Here is a 19,795-nt window from a genome sequence, read left to right as displayed (position 1 = left end):
CCGTGCCCAGCCCTAGTTTTTGTATTTTTAGTAGAAACGAGGTTTTGCTATGTTGGCCAGGCTGGTCTCGAACTCCTGACCTCAAGTGATCCACCCGCCTCAGCCTCCCAAAGTGCTGGGATTACAGGCATGAGCCACCGTGCCCAGCCTAATTATGTAGCTTTATATTACTGTTTATATCATCCTTTCTGGATTACTTCTCAGCTATTTTTATATGGGGCTTTTTGCAGGGAGCAGAGTAGGGGGTGAACATACTGAACATTCTTAAGTTCTGAAAGTACTCCCGCTGAACATTTTTCTTTAGCTCCCTACTGTTGCCACTGAATGAAATTATTACTAGAATTCCATGGCCAGGTGCGGTGACTCACACCTGTAATGCCAGCACTTTGGGAGGCCAAGGCAGGTGGATCACCTGATGTCAGGAGTTCGAGACTAGCCTGACCAACATGGCAAAACCCCGTCTCTAATAAAAATACAAAAATTAGCCAGGCGTGGTGGCAGGTGCCTATAGTCCCAGCTACTTGGGAGGCTGAGGCAGGAGAATTGCTTGAACCTGGGAGATAGAGGTTGCAGTGAGCTGAAATCAAGATCACACCACTGCATTCAAGCCAGGGTGAGAGAGAAAGACTCCATCCCCCAGCCAAAAAAAAAAAAAAAAAGACATTAAACATATTAACTAATTTAGAAAGAAGTCATATCTTTATATTTATTGAATTTTCTCATCTGGGAGTGTGTGTTTCTCTGTTATGTATTCAAGTCTTCTTTTATATGTCTCAACAAGACTTTACAGTTTTATTCATATTGATACAGCACATTCCTCACTAACCTGTGCCTAGTATTTTGTTGTTACTGTTGCTTTACTAAAGGTGAGCTTGGTTTCCAGCCAGTCACCACCACACAGCACAGCCTCTGATGGCAGGTGGTATGTAAGTGAGGTCTCTCCGCACTGCTGGTAGTTTCTCATTCGATTGTTTTAATTTCTCTAGGCTGACAATTGATGATCATTTTTATGTCTTCCTTTCAAATATTTGAATCTTTTGTGGTTTTTTTCTTGTCCAGTTGCATTGCCTAGCACTTCCAAAAACTGTATTAAACAATGGTGGTAAGGATAAATAATTCTTGCCCTGACTTTCATGGGTATGCTTTCAGCCTTTTGCCACTGAATACTACGAAGGTTCAGCCTTTTGCCTCTGAATACTATGAAGGTTCAGCCTTGGCCTCTGAATACTATGAAGGTTCAGCCTTGGCCTCTGAATACTATGAAGGTTCAGGCTTCTGCCTCTGAATACTATGAAGGTTCAGCCTTTTGCCGCTGAATACTACGAAGGTTCAGCCTTTTGCCTCTGAATACTATGAAGGTTCAGCCTTGGCCTCTGAATACTATGAAGGTTCAGGCTTCTGCCTCTGAATACTATGAAGGTTCAGGCTTTTGCCACTGAATACTATGAAAGCCTTGAGTTTAATTTGGATATTCTTAATCAGATTAAGTAAATTTTCTTCTACTTCTGGACTACTGAGAGTTGTTTTAAATCATAAATACTTACCGGTTTGATCACATACCTGTGAATATCTGTCGGGATATCGCCTGCTCAGCCATTCATTTCACAGGTATTTGTCATGTTCCAGGCCCTGACCTTCAGCAGTCACAGTCCTCAAGGATATTTCTTTTTTTTTTTTTTTTTTTTTTAGACGGAGTCTTGCTCTGTCACCCAGGCTGGAGAGCAGTGGCGCGATCTTGGCTCACTGCAAGCTCCGCCTCCCGGGTTCACGCCATTCTCCTGCCTCAGCCTCCCGAGTAGCTGGGACTACAGGTGCCGCCACCACGCCCGGCTAATTTTTTGTATTTTTAGTAGAGACGGGGTTTCACCGTGTTAGCCAGGATGGTCTCGATCTCCTGACCTCGTGATCCACCCACCTCGGCCTCCCAAAGTGCTGGGATTCCAGGCGTGAGCCACCGTGCCTGGCCTCCAAGGCTATTTCTAGCCATGCTTCCTTCCCAGGTCATCTTTCTATGTCTGGCTGAAGCTGTGATTCTCAGTAACCCCATCTCTATGCCCTTAGAACAGTAGCTCCAGCTCCAATGGTTCAAGCTTCTGAAATCCAGGTGTCCCAGCCACCCCCTGGCCTCTGGATGGGCCACAGTGGTGTGTACCTGCTGGAAGGAGGTGGACTCAGGGCAGAAGGTTAAGAATACAGCCTGTGGGCAGGAGCCAGGTTATTTCCAGGAAATTGAGGTGGCAGTGCCACATTCTTAAGTCAGGCAGCAGCTGGTTATGGTAAACGATTGCACTTATATTCATATTTCTTTCATTTTACTGTGTTTCAGCTCTTCACCACCAGGAGTGTTCCTTGAGAAGGACTATGAGATTTACCGGGATTACAGTGCGGACGGCCAGCTTCTTCACTACAGGTAGAACCCATCTCTCAGGCGTGGCCATTTGCTGATGGAGGGCGGCTTCCTCAGTGAGCCAGGCTAACTGCAAGTGGGAGGTGCCTGGCGCGTAGCAGCAACACCACAGACCCAGAGCTGGAAAGGCCGTGGAGGCCACAGGGCCAGGGGCCCCTTAGAGCTGCCCCAGGCCCATTGGCAGCCCCTGTCTAGGAACTTTGTCTCTGCCTGGCTTAGGCAGCCTGGAGCCTGCGGTGCTTCCCTCAGCCCCTGGTGGAGCAGCAGAGTGCTGGAGGGTCCTCAGTTAGGTCCACCCCTGGCATCTCAGGCCACACGTGCCAAAGCACTTGCCAGGCCCGTCTGGAAGGTTGGTGCTAATCACAGCGGAGGGGTGGGCTTTGGCTTCCAGTAGCCCTGGGTCAGCCTCACAGACTGCTGGAAGGTTCTGGAGACCACCCTCAAGACCCTACTGCCTTCACGCTGGGCGGGCAGGGCGCTCCCTCCACCTCCCAGGATATGCAGGCAGAGGCAGGCACCTGGATTTCTCCTCCTTGGCCAGGTGGTGACCAGTTTGCTGTGGGAGATGCAGGGCCAGGGCCAGCTGCTGTTTCTGTAGGGGGGTGGGTGTCCGCAGCACGGGCCACCCAGGGGCACTGTGGTGCTGGGGAGGAACTGGAGGACCCGAGGGGGCTCTGGCGTTCTGCACAGACGATTGAACAGCTGGAGCTTGGAAGTGGTAACGGTTTGTTTCTTACATTCGTATTTGTTGAACATTAGCATCGTGGCAAGGAATTAGAGCCTGCCCTGGTCCCAGCAGTGTGGCTCTTTGATAGAGGACGGTTTTATAGCCTTCCCGAGCTTCCGTTTCCTCATCAGTGGGATGGATCTGGGCAGCTGACTCAGTGGTCCCTGCAGAGTGACAGAGCTCGTAGTGGAAGGGCCACCCCCACTGTGGCAGATCAGGTCCTGGCTCTGGTCACCAGCCTTGGGGCTTCCTGCGGACCCAGCATGTGCTTAGTGGACCAACGCGACTGCATCCTTCGTGGTGGACGTGCCCACCTGGTCTTTGTTTGCCAAGCACTGCCTCAGCTCTGCCATCCCCAGGATGCCATTCTCCCCCAGGATCAAGGGCCCGACTCACTGGCAGTATCCCTGAGTTCATCTGTGGCACCCACAGAGCTTTCAGGGAAGCCAGTGTCCCAGGTGAGGTGAGGAGGACCTTCTGGCCTCTCTGGGGATGTCAGGAGTAGGGGGTGGGTCGCTGAGCTAAGCCCGCCCCAGCGTCCTGCCCCTCACACCTACCAGGCCACTCTGGTGGCTCGGCCTCCTTCAGCCCCATGGAGCCGCCTCTGGCCCCACGAGCTGACACACCAGGTCCTGGTCTCCATGAAGGTCCAAGGATCCTCCTGGAGGTCCGCAGCCCCCACAACCCTCCACTGGCTGCACTTCCTGTGGTCTCTGCCTCTGTTGTGCCTTTGGCTCCTCTCAGAGGCTGGCACCTTTCACCTGGCTGACGATTCAGCCTGCTGAAGATCCCTGTTCAGACCACGAGTACATCCATGTGCTGGCCAGGCCCCCCCGACACAGGGCCAGCAGCTGCACCTCTGGGCCGTAAACTAATGGCTGGGAGGCGACAGCCCACATCGAGCTCTGTGTGGGGCATTGGGCTCCCTCTGGACCTGGCGGGGAGAAGAGGCCTTGCCACTGCATTGGGCGGGGAGAAGAGGCCTTGCCGCTGCGTTGGGCGGGGAGAAGAGGCCTTGCCGCTGCGTTGGGCGGCCCAGCCCAGTGTTTGCTGTCAGTAGTGCCGTGCATCCCTGAGGGTGATCCCTGGCCCTTGGCCAGTGTGGTGATGGCAGCCTGGCCTCCTCCAGTGACCTGGTTGGGGGCCGCTCCACACCAGGCAGCTTGGCCACCTCCTCATGCCCCTCCCCTGTCACTGTCATCCTGTCGCTGAGACCTTGGGACAGAGGTCCAGTGGTGTCTGGAAGAAGAGGCTGGGTCGACGGGGGGATGAGGGAGGCCTGCCAGTGTGCAGCAGCAGGGTACTGCCTCGGGGGGGTTGTGCCCTGGGGTGATGCATGCCTGTCTGGGGTGGCGGGCAGGGGGCGGGGGTTGTGCCCTGGTGTGAGGCATGCATGTTTAGCTGGGAAGGTGGAGCAGGGTGGGGAAGTGGATAGCCAGACCCTGTCCTGAGACGTTCTCAGTCCTTTTTGCTGAAACCTGCGTGCTCTGTGTGTTCTCATGATACGTGGAGGTGGGACTCATGCTCGCCAGAGTTGCACTTGTAGACTTGTTGAGAGCAGGCACCCAGCTGAATCTGCCAAGCCAGTTCTTGCTATGATCTAGGGCTTCTGGAAAGAGGGAACTTTCCTTCCTTGGGGAGTCAGTGAGAGGGCCTGCCACAGCAAGCTGGGCACAATTACAGCGGTGCTAACATCTCCTGGGGTGGAGTGCAGAGTGTGCCAGGGTCCCACTGTGGCCGCTCGTGGGAGATCCCGTCCTCAGCTAACCTGGACTCCCACCAGGAGTGAAGCTTTCCTCTGGACATGCTGGAGGCCTAGGTGTGAGCTGCCACAGCCATGCGGGTGCTTCTGGGAAGAGGGAGGAGAGCTGGTGTCCAGCCCCATGCCAGCCCTACAGGGGCTGAGAGCAGAACAGTTGAGAGCCAGCCAGGCCCGCTGGGCTCAGGAGGCCTTGGAAGCCCCACTCTGCCCCCAGAGCATGCCTGGTGCTTCCTTTCACAAGTTGCCATCAGCATAATGGACCAGTGTGATGCCATGTGAGATGGCAAGAAATAAAGTCCCTGTGAAATAAATTATATGGATGCAGTTCGCTCAGGAAAAAAAAAAAAAAAGAAATTATAAACAAAAGCCAGGGAGCTGGCCCAGCCCTGAGTACAGCGAAGGCGTACTACTACCTCAGCCTGGCCAAAGCACATTGCTTCTGGTGTTCTCTGCATATTGAGATAGAAAAAAAAAATCTCACCAGCTTGATACCAGCACTCAGGGTATCAAGAGACCACACCTAGAACAGCAGGGATAGCAGTGGGGTCGCCCTGGCAGGCAGCCTGGCAGGGTCAGGCCTGGAGGAAACACAGGCGAATGTGAAGTCACAGGGCCTGGAGAGTGAAGTTGTTTTTCAAGCATAATTTCAGACGTATGGTTTCTTGTTCTGTGTGAGTATAACTGTGTCGGTATTTAGGGACTCTGGCGGAGCGTTTTCCTCGGAAACCTGTGGCATTGGGTTGGGAGCCTGTCGGCTGCCGCCGCCGCGCGCTTCTCCCAGCTCCGTCCAGGCTCTGCAGGGACAGCAGCCGCTTCTCAGGAGCGACAGCAGCAGGGACGTGCTTCTGGCTGTGGTTTTGTTTTGCTTTGGTTTTGTGCAGCGCTTCCAATTCTTCCTCCGAAAATAGGCTCTGGGAGAAGCAGCCCTCAGGGCCCTTATTGTCGTCCCATCCTCTGTCACTGAATCTGCCCTGCCTGCCTGACTTCAGCATTTTCAGAGGCCACGACCGCTCTTAAGGCTTTCCAACTTCCCTTGCAGTTTGGAAGTGTCCCCTGAACAGCCTGTGTTGTGATGTTTGATTTCTGTTAATTTACTGAGATGGGGGAGATGGTCTCTCTGCTCTGGTGCCCCTGCCCTACAGAGAGGTGTGGGAATTAGGGAGGGTGAGGAGGAGATGGACAGGTTAGAGAAGGGTGAGGAGAGAGGCCTGGGATTCCACTTGCCCTGGAGAGATGGGAACGAGCTGGGCTCGGGAAGAGGGGCTATGAAGGCCCATCGGGGAGGCTGGACTGGCTGAAAGGACAGACATGGCCCAGGAGGAAGCCCAGCAGGGGCAGCTGAGCCATGGGTGCTTGCTCCCGGGGGCCGGGGCAAGCTCAGCCAACTAGGGGTGAGAATGACAGTCGGTGGGGCCTGGAGACTGGATGTGATTTGGAGGAGCTGAGGAGAAGGGCCAGGTGATGGGGTTGGGGAAATGCAGGCTCAGGAGCTGCCCCAGGGAAAGAGCAGAGCTGCCTAGATGGCGGAAGGGTGGGTGGGGCAGGGCAAGAGACCCCTCAAGAGACACTCTGGGCGCCGTGGGGCGTGGTCCTTACCTAGCTGCCACTGTGTCTGTGCTGCGTGGCCTGGGGAGAGTGTCTGGGCCTCTCGGGGCTTCCCCATCTGTGACTCGGGTGCCCAGCACAGGCCTCGGCCTGCATTGAGGAGGTGCTTGGCACACACGCGTGGCAGTGCCAGCCTCCTCCCCTGGCCAGGCGGGATCATCGGCATGTGGGCAGGTCCTCTGGCCTTCTTACCTTTCTTCATCTCTGCCCCAACTGGGCAGAACCCATGTCCGTTCCTGAGATAGAGCGTGGCATCTGACCAGCAAGCCTTTCACGTGCCCTCACCTCTCCTCATACTCACCCCACCCTCCCGGCCGCCTGCCAGCCCCCCATCCTCCCCCAGCAACCCTAGACGGACAGCAGAAAGGCGCCTCCCTGGGGCCACGACAGGGCACCCTGTGCTGGGACTGTCTGCCAGCCCTTCCCTAGGCCTGGCCCAGGCCTAAGGCAGTATCTGTTAAGTGGTAAAAAGAGTCACAGATATGCAAAACTAATGGTTCGCATTGACCAAGGGTTTTCTGTGTCAGTGCTGAACTCAGGGCCTTACTACATGCACGTTGTTTTGTTGAATCTTCGTCATAACTGAGGAGGAAACTGAGGCAGAAGGATGTTAAGTGAAATCCAAGCCTTGCAGCCACAGAGCAACAGACTGGAGTTCAACCCCCGATCTCCCGAACTCCGGAGCCCTTCACCCCTCAGTGTCCCCAGGCCATGGAGGGGTTGACCCCACAGCTGGCCCTCAGGGTTTGATGGCCCCTGCCACACTGGCTGCCACCATCCACTCTGCCTGGCTAGCCCCTGTTGTCAGGCTAGGAGCAGTCTCCAGCAGCCACGAGCAGAAATCCCAGGAACAGGCACCTGCACTCTGCCCCTGGCTGCTGCCCTGACTTCTCGCCTGGGTGGTGTGGCCGTGCTGAGTGGGCCTACAGCCCAGTGTTCTGGAGCAGGTTGTCCCTGGTCGGGGGGTGCCATGTCTTCCTGGCCTTGCCTCACCAACCCCCCAGGCAATGGGGAATGTGGCCTTGTCCAGAAAGACCCCACATCAATCAGAGGGACACAACTGGCTTATAAAATGTGTGGGGTTTCTACTTTTTTTGTTGTTTGTTTTAGAGATGGGGTCTCACTGTGTTCCCCAGGCTGGTCTCAAACTCCTGGCTTCAAGTGATCCTCCCACCTCAGCCTCCCCAAGTGCTGGGATTACAGATGTGAGCCACCACGCCTGGCCAAATTCCTGGGGTTCTTTTTATTTTTATTTATTTACTTTTTTTAGACAGGGTCTCACTCCGTCACCCAGGATGGAGAGCAGTGGTGCGATCATGGCTCACTGCAGCTTCGACCTCCCTGAGCTTAAGCGATCCTCTCACCCCAGCTTCCTGAGTAGCTGGGACTACGGGAGCACACCACCATGTTCGGCTAATTGGTTTATGTTTTTGTAGAGATGAGGTCTTGCTCTGTTGCCCAGGCTGGTCTTGAAGCCCTGGGCTCAAGTGATCCTCCTGCCTCAGCCTCCCAATGTCTTTGGATTACAGACGTGAGCCACCATGCCTGGCCATTCCCTATTTTTAAGCTAGCTCGTTTGTAGTATTTTGTTATAGAAGCCTGAATGGACTAAGACAATGCGTTTAAAAGCAGATTAAACATAGCTGAATAGAAAAGTAGTAAACTGGAAGGCAGTTGAGAAGAAAATATTCTGAAGTGTGGAGCTGCCAAGCAATGGGAACTGCAGAACACAGCATGAAAACCACGTGGGGCTGGGCGCGGTGGCTCACACCTGTAATCCCAGCACTTTGGGAGGCCGAGGCAGGTGGATCAGGAGGTCAGGAGTTCGGGACCAGCCTGGCCAACACGGTGAAACCCCATCTCTCTAGTAAAAATACAAAAATTAGCTGGGCCTGGTGGCGTGTGCCTGTAATCCCAGCTACTCGGGAGGCTGAGGCAGGAGAATCGCTTGAACTTGGGAGGCAGAGGTTGCAGTGAGGCAAGACCGTGCCACTACACTCCAGCCTGGCGACAGAGCAAGACTCCGTCTCAAAAAAACAAAACAGAACCACGTGGTGTACAGTAAGAAAGACTGCAATTAGATTTCCAGAAGAGAAGAGAGAGGAAACAGGGTAAAAGTAACATTTGGAAATTGTAGAAGACGTCAGGCCGCAGATGTGCAAAGTGCTATGCGTCCCAAATAGCCATACCCGAGTGGCCTCCAGGAGACGGAAGGTGGTGGAGGGGCCCCTCGTCTCTCCCTGGCAGCGTCCTGGGTCCAGCGCCCTGCACAGCAGGCATGGCTGTGGACACAGGACCAGTGCCCACGTTGGGCAGCCAGGGGCAGAGCACGTGTGGGCATTGCATCTGCGTATCTGCCCCGCAGTGCTGCCCAGGGCAGGGTCTCCCTCGTTGCGGATGAGCGAGTGGGACTCACGCACTGAGTTGGGAGGACTGGTGAGGACGCAGACAGCGTGACTCCGGGGACTCTGGTGCCCTTGGCCAGGTGCGGGTGTTAGTGGGACACCTGCAGCTGTTGGAGTGAGCGTGGTGACTGGGGCAGGGTCAGAGGAGGACAGTCAGTCTTTCTGGAGCTCACAGGAGCTCCCAGTCGGAGAATGGGCCCGTGGGATTCTGGTGTTGTGCCTTGCTCCTGCTAGGCTCACCTGGACCACTGGGACGGGTCCAACGCCACTGCTCAGCAGGAACACAGGGCCCAGGAGCCTGCCTGGTGGCTCAGGCAGCTCCGGAGACACCCGCACAGCACCCACATTAAGGGCCCTGGTAACGCCGCCCCCGGTTCTAGTTACAGAAGCAGCCCTGTGCCCGGTCAGGAGCTGGGATCAGAGCAGACAGACACCTGGTCGTGGGCGGCAGCTCCAGGAGAGCCCCAGAGGGAGGGCTGGGGGTGCTGGGGCAAGGCAGGTGTGAGGGGCTCCAGGCCACAGGGCCCCAGCGAGGAAGGTGTACAACAGAGGGTTCGCGGGAGCCGCTGCCTACAGCCTCCGAGGGGGTGGGGCGTGCCCAGAAGCAGCAGGCAGGCAGTCACCTGTGCCCGTCCACCCCCCACGCAGGACCTCCTCGCTGCGGTGGAACTCGGGTGCCAAAGAGCGCATGCTCATCAAGGTCGCTGATCGGGAGCCCAGCTTCCTCGCCGCCCAGGGCAATGGCTACGCCCCAGACGGCCCACCTGGGGTCCGCTCCCGCAGACCCTCCGGCAGCCAGCACTCACCCAGCCTGCAGACCTTCGCCCCGGAGGCTGACGGCACCATCTTCTTCCCAGAGAGGAGGCCGTCACCCTTCCTGAAGAGGGCCGAGCTACCAGGGAGCAGCTCCCCGCTGCTGGCCCAGCCCCGAAAGCCCTCCGGGGACTCGCAGCCCTCCTCCCCGCGCTATGGCTATGAACCCCCGCTCTACGAGGAGCCCCCAGTGGAGTACCAGGCCCCCATCTACGATGAGCCCCCCATGGACGTGCAGTTCGAGGCTGGCGGGGGCTACCAGGCCGGCTCTCCCCAGCGGTCGCCGGGCCGTAAGCCCCGGCCGTTCCTCCAGCCCAACAAGCAGGGCCCCCCCTCGCCCTGCCAGCAGCTGGTGCTCACCAAGCAGAAGTGTCCCGAGCGCTTCCTGAGCCTGGAGTACAGTCCCGCCGGCAAGGAGTACGTGCGGCAGCTGGTCTACGTGGAGCAGGCGGGCTCCAGCCCCAAGCTGCGCGCCGGCCCGCGGCACAAGTACGCGCCCAACCCCGGCGGTGGTTCGTACTCCTTGCAGCCCAGCCCCTGCCTGCTGAGGGACCAGCGCCTGGGCGTCAAGTCCGGAGACTACAGCACCATGGAGGGACCTGAGCTGCGGCACAGCCAGCCGCCCACGCCGCTGCCACAGGCCCAGGAGGATGCCATGTCCTGGTCCAGCCAGCAGGACACCCTGTCCTCCACAGGCTACTCCCCGGGCACGCGCAAGCGGAAGAGCAGAAAGCCCTCTCTGTGCCAAGCCACCAGCGCCACCCCCACTGAGGGCCCCGGGGACCTGCTTGTGGAGCAGCCCCTGGCCGAGGAACAGCCCCCGTGCGGGACCAGCCTCGCCCCCGTGAAGCGAGCGGAAGGTGAGGCCGAAGGGGCGCGGGGCGCGGCCGAGCCCTTCCTGGCGCAGGCTCGGCTGGCCTGGGAGGCGCAGCAGGCCCACTTCCACATGAAGCAGAGGAGCAGCTGGGACTCCCAGCAGGACGGCTCTGGCTACGAGAGCGACGGCGCCCTGCCACTGCCCATGCCCGGGCCGGTGGTGCGGGCCTTCAGCGAGGACGAGGCGCTGGCCCAGCAGGAGAACAGGCACTGGAGGAGGGGCACCTTCGAGAAGCTAGGCTTCCCCCAGATCCTGCTGGAGAAGAGCGTCTCCGTGCAGACCAACCTGGCCTCGCCAGAGCCCTACCTCCACCCCTCACAGGTGAGGGCCCAATGGGCGCGGCTGAGCTTGAGAGCCTGGGGTCAGCCCAGTCAGAGTGGACCCCGTGGGCCAGGCACAGGAGACCTGGCGTCCAGGGCGTGCACGCAGCACGCAGAGTTCTGAAGCCCCGTGTCTCCGGGGCCCTGGGCACTCCAGCGGGCTGTCAGGGCTCAGCTGGGAGTCCACGAGGAGGCCCCGTGGGGTGTGGGCTGCTGGGCGTTCCCTGGCAGTGCCTTCCTCATCCTGGGGGCACCTGGGAGCTGGAGGCCACACCCTGACTCCAGACACAGAACAGAGAAGGCCTCAGCAGCCTGGGAGGGTGGTGGCCACCGGAGCCGTGGCCTGGGCCCCTGAGGAGCAGGCAGCCAAGGTGTCGGGGGTTCCCTGGTGGTTCTCAAAGCCAGTCCCCGAGGCTCCCTCGGGTAGGTAGAACTGCCGAGAGGACAGAGGCCCCAGGAATTCCGGGATGTTGCGCCCAGCCTGGGGCCTCTGGCACGTTCCCCATCTGGCTCCTGGAGCTGATGGAGGCTAGATCCCGTGGAGGCCACGTGCACCTCTGTCCAGCATCTCCATCCTTGTTCTCACAGGGTGAGGCAGAGGGCAGGCCTAGCGTCTGAGGACCCGGGAGGGTGGAGGAGGAACACAGGGAGCTTCCTTGGGTGGGGAGACCTCGAGGGCCTGGGTGGCCTTCGTGGTCTCCAGGGTGGAGAACTCAGAGCAGCTTCCGGTCCGTGATTCTGTCCACTTCTCAAGATGCAGGAGGACAAGAGGGCAGAGAGGCCCAGGGTGCATGGACCAGGTCCTCTCAGAGCAGCAGGCAGGGGAGGGGCCTCCTGGAGGTCAGCCTGGGGTGAAGGCTGGAGGGAAGGGCCTGGGGTCCCAGCAGTGAAGGGATTGGGAACCAGACAGCACTTTTACCTGGTGTGAACTGCAGCCTTCCGTGCCTGAACAAGGGCACTGACACTTCCTCAGGGGGCGGCAGAATGAGGTCAGCCCCCTGGGGATGCCAGCGGATGCTCCCCTTCCTCCCGCCTCACCCTCAGCCAGGTCACCTGGGTCACCCATCAGCAGGCTGCCCTGCCACACCCTGGGAGTACAGGGCTCTGGCGCCCCAGCTGCATCTGTGGACGGGCTGGGCTCCCCTGGGCCTCCCACCTCAGACAGCTTTGTGGTGAGCAGGGCAGGGCTGTCACCTGGCTGGCTCTGGTGGGGCCCCAGCTCACACTTCTGGGGACTGTGGCCCAGTGGGCCCAACTGCCTGGCCCTCCCCCACCCCCAACAGCCCAGCCCCATTTGTCCTTCTCAGTCTGAGGACCTCGGTGCCTGTGCCCAGTTCGAGAGCAGCCGGCAGAGCCGCAGCGGCATTCCCAGCTCCAGCTGCGTCTTCCCCACTTTCACGCTGCGCAAGCCCTCCTCAGAGACGGACATCGAGAACTGGGCCTCCAAGCACTTCAACAAGCACACGCAGGGCCTCTTCCGGCGGAAGGTGTCCATCGCCAACATGCTGGCCTGGAGTAGCGAGTCCATCAAGAAGCCCATGATCGTGACGAGTGACCGGCACGTGAAGAAGGAGGCCTGCGAGCTCTTCAAGCTGATCCAGATGTACATGGGTGACCGGCGGGCCAAGGCCGACCCGCTGCACGTGGCCCTGGAGGTGGCCACCAAGGGCTGGAGCGTGCAGGGCCTGCGGGACGAGCTCTACATCCAGCTGTGCCGGCAGACCACTGAGAACTTCCGCCTGGAGAGCCTGGCCCGCGGCTGGGAGCTCATGGCCATCTGCCTGGCCTTTTTCCCGCCCACTCCCAAGTTCCACTCCTACCTGGAAGGCTACATCTACCGGCACATGGACCCCGTCAATGACACCAAAGGTAAGGCCATGCACGGGCTTTGCCACCAGCTCAGGTAAGGGCAGTGGAGAGGGCTCCTGCTGTGCTGGGCGGCAGCTGGTGAAGTCCCTGGCGGCCCTCCACACAGGGCCATGGCTCGACACACACCTCCCAAAACACCCCACACACTGGGCCTCTGCTGGATGTGGCCTCTTCCTGGAGCCCCACCTAGGCACTGAGGTGAAGAGCCCCGGAGCCCTGGCAGACACGAGGGCTTGGGGCCTCAATGGCCGCATCCACTCTGCTCCAAGCCCACCATGGCCAGTCCCGCTCCCTGACAAGGGCAGGCACGAAGACGCCGAGGGCAGAGCAGCCGTAGTCAGGCACCTGCGTGCCTGCTGCACTTGCCTTCTGCCATCCGTGACCTAGAGGGGTTACCACCCTGGCAAGACCCGGGTTGTCTCTTCTGGGCATGGTCCTGGCAGAAGGCTCCTGTGAGCAGGCAGGAGCTTGATGACTGTGGCTCACATGCAGGTCACGCAGCACCTGAGCTGCCCCAAAGCTGCCCTATGGGGTCGCACGTTGGAGCCATCATCACATCCTAATGGCTGCCTGGGGCAGCGTGGGAGGCCAGAGTCTGTAATGGCTGCCTGGGGCAGCGTGGGAGGCCAGAGTCTGCCCAGGGCTCTCCAAGACGATGCTTCAGGTGTGCTGGACCCAGGCCATGGTGCCATCAGCCAGACAGCCCCGTGTCTGCAGCAAGCCGCCCTCCACCTCCCATCATGGGTATCTACAAGGCACAGCCACAGAACTGATGTCCAGAAATGCATGCACACACACACACATGCACGCACGCACACACACCCTCCAGGTCAGACATGCCATAGACTATTCTGTGGCAGTGAGAGCCCACCCTGGTCTGGCCTTTGCCTCTGCAGAGATTGAGCCCCTGGTCAGGGCCTTGCTGGGCCTTACCCCTATTACCCCCAGCCCAGGTGTGGAGGAGGTGGCTCCCAAGCTGCTATGGGCACACAGAGGCAGGGTGGAGGCCACAGGGCAGTGGGAGGTTCCTGGGGACAGTGTTGGGTATAGGCACCATCCAGCCCATCAGCTGTTTGTGGGGAGATTTTGGAAGCCATGCAGTTTCACCCGACTTTTCAACACAAGATCACAGCAGAGGCAGAGTTTGGCAGGTGGCCGGGGCTCCAGGTGTGCAGAGGAGGACCAGAGCAGGGTGCCAGGCAGACTGGGCTGGCCTGTGAAGCCCAGTCCCTGGTCTTGGGCCCTTCGAGAAGCAGGTGGAATTCTAGGGGCTGTGTTCCTCTTGGCATCATAGTTCACCTCCTCGTCCTCTTCCAGAGGGGCCTGGGAATGTCGTGCCTGAGCTGGAGGCTGTGGAGCTGAGCCCCCACTGCTCAGCACAGCATGCAGCCCACAGTGGGTACCCCCGAGAGTAGGCAAGTGAAGGGCCAGAAGACAGCCAGACAAAGGCCTGAGGTTTCTTGGGCCCATCTTGGGCCAGCTGCCTAGCCAATGTGTGGCTGGGCTGTTTCTGCTGTATGTAAATAGAGGCTGTGGCTTCCTAGGGGAGTGTGTGCTCCAGGCTGCTGCCCTTCACACTTAGGCTCGTGTGCCTTTGTCCTTGTTCCTTACACCTGTGGGGTCCTGGCCTGCATGGAAAAAGGAATCAGGCTTCAGCCTGGGCGGCCGTGGCTTCAGAGCTCTGCCAAAGAAGGCCCATGAAGGCCAACAGCACCGTCTGGGTTGGAGTGACAGCGGGGCTGGGGCTCTGTGCAGTCCCACTGGCAGGTAGCCTGCATCTTGGCTGTGGTACTGTGGCCACCCTCACAGCCAGAACCTCATCTCCAGCCCCAGGATCCACTCCTAGGTTCGTCTGTCAGGGTCCCTGATTGGCCCTGAGCCCAGAAGAGAGGCCTCTACATACACAGTGGCCATTCCTTCCCAAATGAGCCTCACACCCCCTCCAGCCAGCCTCCTGTGCCTAGGAGGTGTCCCTTTCACATGCAGGTGCTGGCTGCTGCTCAGAAAGACAGGCCCAGCCAGGCACAGTGGCTCACACCTGCAATCCCAGCACTCTGGGCCGAGGCAAGAGGATCCCTTGAGCCTGGGAGTTTGAGACCAGCCTGGGCAACCAAGTGAGACCCTGTCTTTATGAAAAATTTTAAAAAGGAAATTAGCCAAGCATGGTGGTGTATGCTTGTGGTCCCAACTACCTGGGAGGCTGAGGCAGGAGGATTGCTTGAGCCCAGGAGGTTAAGTCTGCAGTGAGTCATGATCGTACCACTGCCCTCCTGCACTCCAGCCTGGGCAACAGAGCAAGACCCCCAGCCTGGGCAACACAGCAAGACCCCCCTTTTTTTTTTGGAGTTAGAGTCTCGCTCTGTTGCCCAGGCTGGAGTTCAGGAGTGCAGTGGTGCAATCTCAGCTCACTGCAACCTCTGCCTCCTGGGTTCAAGCGATTGTCCTGCCTCAGCCTCCCGTGTAGCAGGGACCACAGGTGAGCACCACCACACCCAGCTAGTTTTTGTATTTTTAGTAGAGACGGGGTTTCACCATGTTGGCCAGGATGGTCTTAAACTGCTGACCTGAGTTGATCCACCCACCTGAGTTTCCCAAAGTGCTGGGATTACAGGCATGAGCCATTGTGCCCGGCCAAGACTCCGTCGAAGTGGGGGTGGGGGGGCGGGTAGGAAAAAGAAAGAAAGAAAAGCAGGAAGGAAGAGAAGAGAAAGGAAAGAAAGACAGGCCCTATCAGCCGAGGAGGATGTCGGATGTAGCCTGTACTGTGGAGGGCCAGCTAGGCTGCAGCACAGTTCTTAGAAAAAGGAAACTGTAGCCTAGGGACCCTCGGTGAGGAGCAGAGCTGAGCCTGGTGCGTCGCCCTGAGCACCCTGCCTGCCTCAGCCTCAGGAGCCTTTGACTCATCGGCCAGCACCTGCGTGACCTGCACTGTGTGGTCACCACCCTCGGGGACTGAGGCCCCACGAGGTGATGCCCCCAGCTTAGCCTTGTCTCATGGGTGCTCACACCTTTCACACCAGCAGGGGGTCTCCTGGCTGGTCCCCAGGACCTCCCTCAACAGGTTCTCGACACAGACATCGAGGCGCACCTGGCAGTGGGTATGGTAGCCTCCAGCTCTCCCACCTGCTCCACTTCTGTGTATTTTGGAAGGCTGGAGACTCCTAAAGGTTTCATTCACTGCTCGCTTCTTCATGCATCCAACAAGGTCTCCCGGCTTCCAGCTCAAGATGGCGGATTGAACATGGGCATTTGCTTCACCTTTGCCTTGAACTCACTAAAACAGCAGTGAAGCCATTTTTTAAAGGCCAAAAAAAAAAAACCCAGAAAGGAATGTAAAATGGTACAGCCACTGTGGAAACTGGTAGGCAGTTCCTCAAATAATTAAAAATATAATTCCCATATCATCTAGCATTTCCACTTCCGGAATGACCCAGAAGAGCTGGGAGCCAGGACTGTAACGGTGATTTGTACACTCCGTTCACAGCAGCTCTTATAACTAAAAGGTGGGAACATGACAAGGATCCATCAGCAGCTGAATGGAGAAACAGAACGTGTCCAGCCACAAAATGGAAAATTATTTCCAGCCTTAAAAAGGAAGGAAATGTTGATAGACGCGCATGGATGAACCTTGAGGGCATCATGCTAAAGGCAAGAAGCCAGTCAGGATAGAGATTGTAGGATTCTCCCTCCGTGAGGCCCTAGAGCAGTCAGATTCCCAGAGACAGAAACTAGAATGGTGGGTGCCACGGCTGAGGGAGGGAGAAGCGGGGAGTGAGGTCTACTTTGGAAAGATGAAAAAGTTCTGGAGATGGCCAGTGGTGATAGTTGTACAACAATGTAAATGTACTTAATGTCACAGAACTGTCTGTTTTTAAATGGTTAAAGTGGTAAATTTTATATGTATTTTACCAAACTTTTAAAAACACAGAGAAAAAGAAAATGGAAAAGGAAGAACAGCTGTTTTAGAAGGTGGAGCATGTGGACCACAAACGGTAAATCCTGGGCCAATGGTGGGAAACGGAAAAGCTGAAGCAGGCAGCAAACCCTTAGAAGCTCACAAATGCTTCTAGCAAAGGGGGAAGAGGGTGACCCTGAAGCTGGAAACAAAGGATTGGTTAAAACTGCTTAAGAAGCAAAGGAGTCCGGGCGCAGTGGCTCACACCTGTCATCCCAGCACTTTGGGAGGCGGAGGCCGGTGGATCACTGAGGCCAAGAGTTCGAGACCAGCCTGGCCAACATGGTGAAACCCCATCTTTACTAAAAATACAAAAATTAGTCGGGCGTGGTCGTGGGCACCTGTAATCCCAGGCACTTGGGAGGCTGAGGCAGGAGAATCACTTGAACCCAGGAGGCGGAGGTTGCAGTGAGCTGAGATCTTGCCATTGCACTCCAGCCTGGGAAACAGAGCAAGACCGTTTCAAATTAATTAATTATGTCTTTTCTTTATCCCCAGACAGGGACTTCGTTTCAAATAAATATTTCTTTTTTTTTTCCAGACAGGGTCTCACTGTATTGCCCAGGGAAGTGCAGTGGTGACGTCACTGCTCACTGTAGCCTCCACCTCGCAGGCTCGTGGGATCCTCCCACCTCAGCCTCCCGAGTAGCTGGGGCCACAGGCACTACCAAGCCCAGCTAATTTTTTTCTTAAGTTTTGTAGAGACAGGGTTTCACCATGTTGGCCAGGCTGATCTCGAACTCCTAGGCTCAAGTGATTCTCCCACCTTAGCCTCCCAAAGTGCTGGGATCACAGATGTAAGCCACCAAGCCTGGCCTCATATTTCTATATACTAGCAACAAATTATTAGAAGCTGATATTTTAAAATAACCATTTGCAGTTGCATGTATTTATTTATTCAGAGACAGGGTCTCCAGGGTGGAGTACAGTCGCATGTATTTATTTATTCTGAGACAGGGTCTCCAGGGTGGAGTACAGTCGCATGTATTTATTTATTCTGAGACAGGGTCTCCAGGGTGGAGTACAGTCGCATGTATTTATTTATTCTGAGACTCTGTGGCCCAGGGTGGCGCACAGTGCTGTGATAGCTCACTGTAGCCTCCAACTCTTGGGCTCAAGCTATGATCCCCCTGCCTCAACATCTCGAGTAGCTAGGACAACAGGCCTGAGCCACCGCACCTGGCTAACGTAATTTTTTTGGAGAGGTGAAGTTTTGGAATGTTGCCCCATCTCATCTTTAACTCCTTGCCTCAAGTGATCCTTCTGCCTCAGCTTCTCTGTGCCTGCCTGCAGTAGCATTTTAAAATATGACATACTTAGAGATAGATCTGACAAAGGACATGTAAGACCTGTACAGTAAAAACTGCAAACCATTGCTGAAAGTAAAGCAGTAAAGTAGACGGAGAGGTCTGCTGTGCTTATGAATCAGAAGGCAATCCTTTCAGGCCATCAGTTCTACCAGATCGACGCATAGATTAAATCTGAATGCAAACTGCACTACATTTTTTTGTTTTAGAAATTGACAGGCTGATTCTAAAATGCATAGGTACTACAAAGGACCTAGAATAGCCAAAACCCCTCTGAAAAAATAGAGTTGGAGGACTTACACCACCTGACTTGTTATAAAGCTAGACTAACGAGAGTGTGGCACTAGCCTTGAGGTAGACAGTGGGTCAGTGCCACAGAGAGCAGGTTTAGAAACAGACCCATGGATGGATGAGCCAGCTTTCCACAGTGCTGCAAAGGCAACTTAGTGAAGAAAAGACAGTCTTTTTCTTCGACGATGCTGGGAAAACCGGATATCCAAATGCAAACAAAAGATGAATTTCAACGCATATTTTGAAGTGTACACAAAAAATAACTGCAAATGGATCACTCGTAAACCAAGATATAAAACCTAAAACTATAAAACTTCTGGAACAAAACAGGAGAAAATGCTTGCTTTCCTGAGGGAGGCAAAGATTTTTATATATAATTCCAAAAGTACTATCTATAAAAGAAAAACATGGATAAATTGGACTTCATCAAAATTAAGTCTCCTACAAAAGACTGTTAAAAGAATGAGAAGATACACCAGTCACAGACACGCAAAGGGAGGAAGCCGGGGCGACTGTCGGCGGTAGTGGAATCAAGTTAGAGGCCATGTTTAGCTCTGTATGTTGAGGAGACAGATGGTCACATACAGAAATATTTACAGATGTGCATGTGAACAGGAGTTAGCGTGCACACAGGGGCTTCCTCATTCTGTCAGCTGAGAGGACCTGCAAGCAGTGATTTCCTGGCAGCAGTAAGCACATCGCACACCCAGATCTTGGTTTCTAAATACCATTTTCCATTAAAACGATCCAGAGTTCCTTGGAGAAATGGGTGCTTCCAGGGCTGGTGCAGGGCATATACGAGATGTAGTCAAAAGTGAGGAAGTGCCGGAGGTGGGGGTGACGCCTGTCACAGGGACACAGGGGCCAGCGGAAGGAGTTCCCAGTGGCCAAGGCTGGAGCAAGTTGAGCAACAAGATAAAGACCCATTGGATTATAACCCAAGTATAAAATAAAATCCATAAGTAGGCCAGGCGCAGTGGCTCACACCTGTAATCCCAGCACTTTGGGAGGCCGAGGTGGGTGGATCATTTGAGGTCAAGAGTTCAAGACCAGCCTGGCCAACATGGTGAAACCCCATCTCTACCAAAAGTACAAAAATTAGTCAGATGTGGTGGTGCATGCCTGTAATTCCAACTACTCAGGAGACTGAGGTGGGAGTCTCTTGAACCCGGGAGGTGGAGGCTGCAGTGGGTGGAGGTTGCAGTGAGCCGAGATCGCACCACTCACTCCAGCCTGGGTGACACAGACCCTATCTCAAAAAGAAGAAAAAACTAAGTCCATACTGATATAAATGAGTAATTCAATAGGTAGGAATAGACAAATCTGTGCAGAATAATGACAAATAATTTACGTACATATCCACCCTCCAGGAGCTGGAGCCTAACTCCACCCCTCAGGCACAGTGACTCCTCCTACAGAGTGTGGCACAGAGCAGGAGGAGGAGACGGTACCTCACA

General features: G+C 56.1%; 1 protein-coding gene across 2 annotated transcripts in view; it reads left to right on the top strand.

The window, feature by feature from the left end:
- Positions 1-19,795, top strand: part of ARHGAP39 (Rho GTPase activating protein 39) — a 154,229-nt gene that overhangs the window by 126,051 nt on the left and 8,383 nt on the right. For both annotated transcript variants that reach the window (XM_024345394.3, XM_024345392.3), the window contains exons 4-6: positions 2,327-2,410; positions 9,555-10,917; positions 12,224-12,785. In XM_024345394.3, the coding sequence (XP_024201162.1) occupies positions 2,327-2,410; positions 9,555-10,917; positions 12,224-12,785 (2,009 nt within the window). The remainder of the gene's footprint in view (positions 1-2,326; positions 2,411-9,554; positions 10,918-12,223; positions 12,786-19,795) is intronic.

This window comes from Pan troglodytes, chromosome 7 (genome assembly GCF_028858775.2).
Source record: "Pan troglodytes isolate AG18354 chromosome 7, NHGRI_mPanTro3-v2.0_pri, whole genome shotgun sequence".
NCBI lineage: Eukaryota > Metazoa > Chordata > Mammalia > Primates > Hominidae > Pan > Pan troglodytes.
The sequence above is the reverse complement of the archived record's forward strand: the minus strand, read 5'-3'. Positions and strand labels throughout refer to the sequence as shown.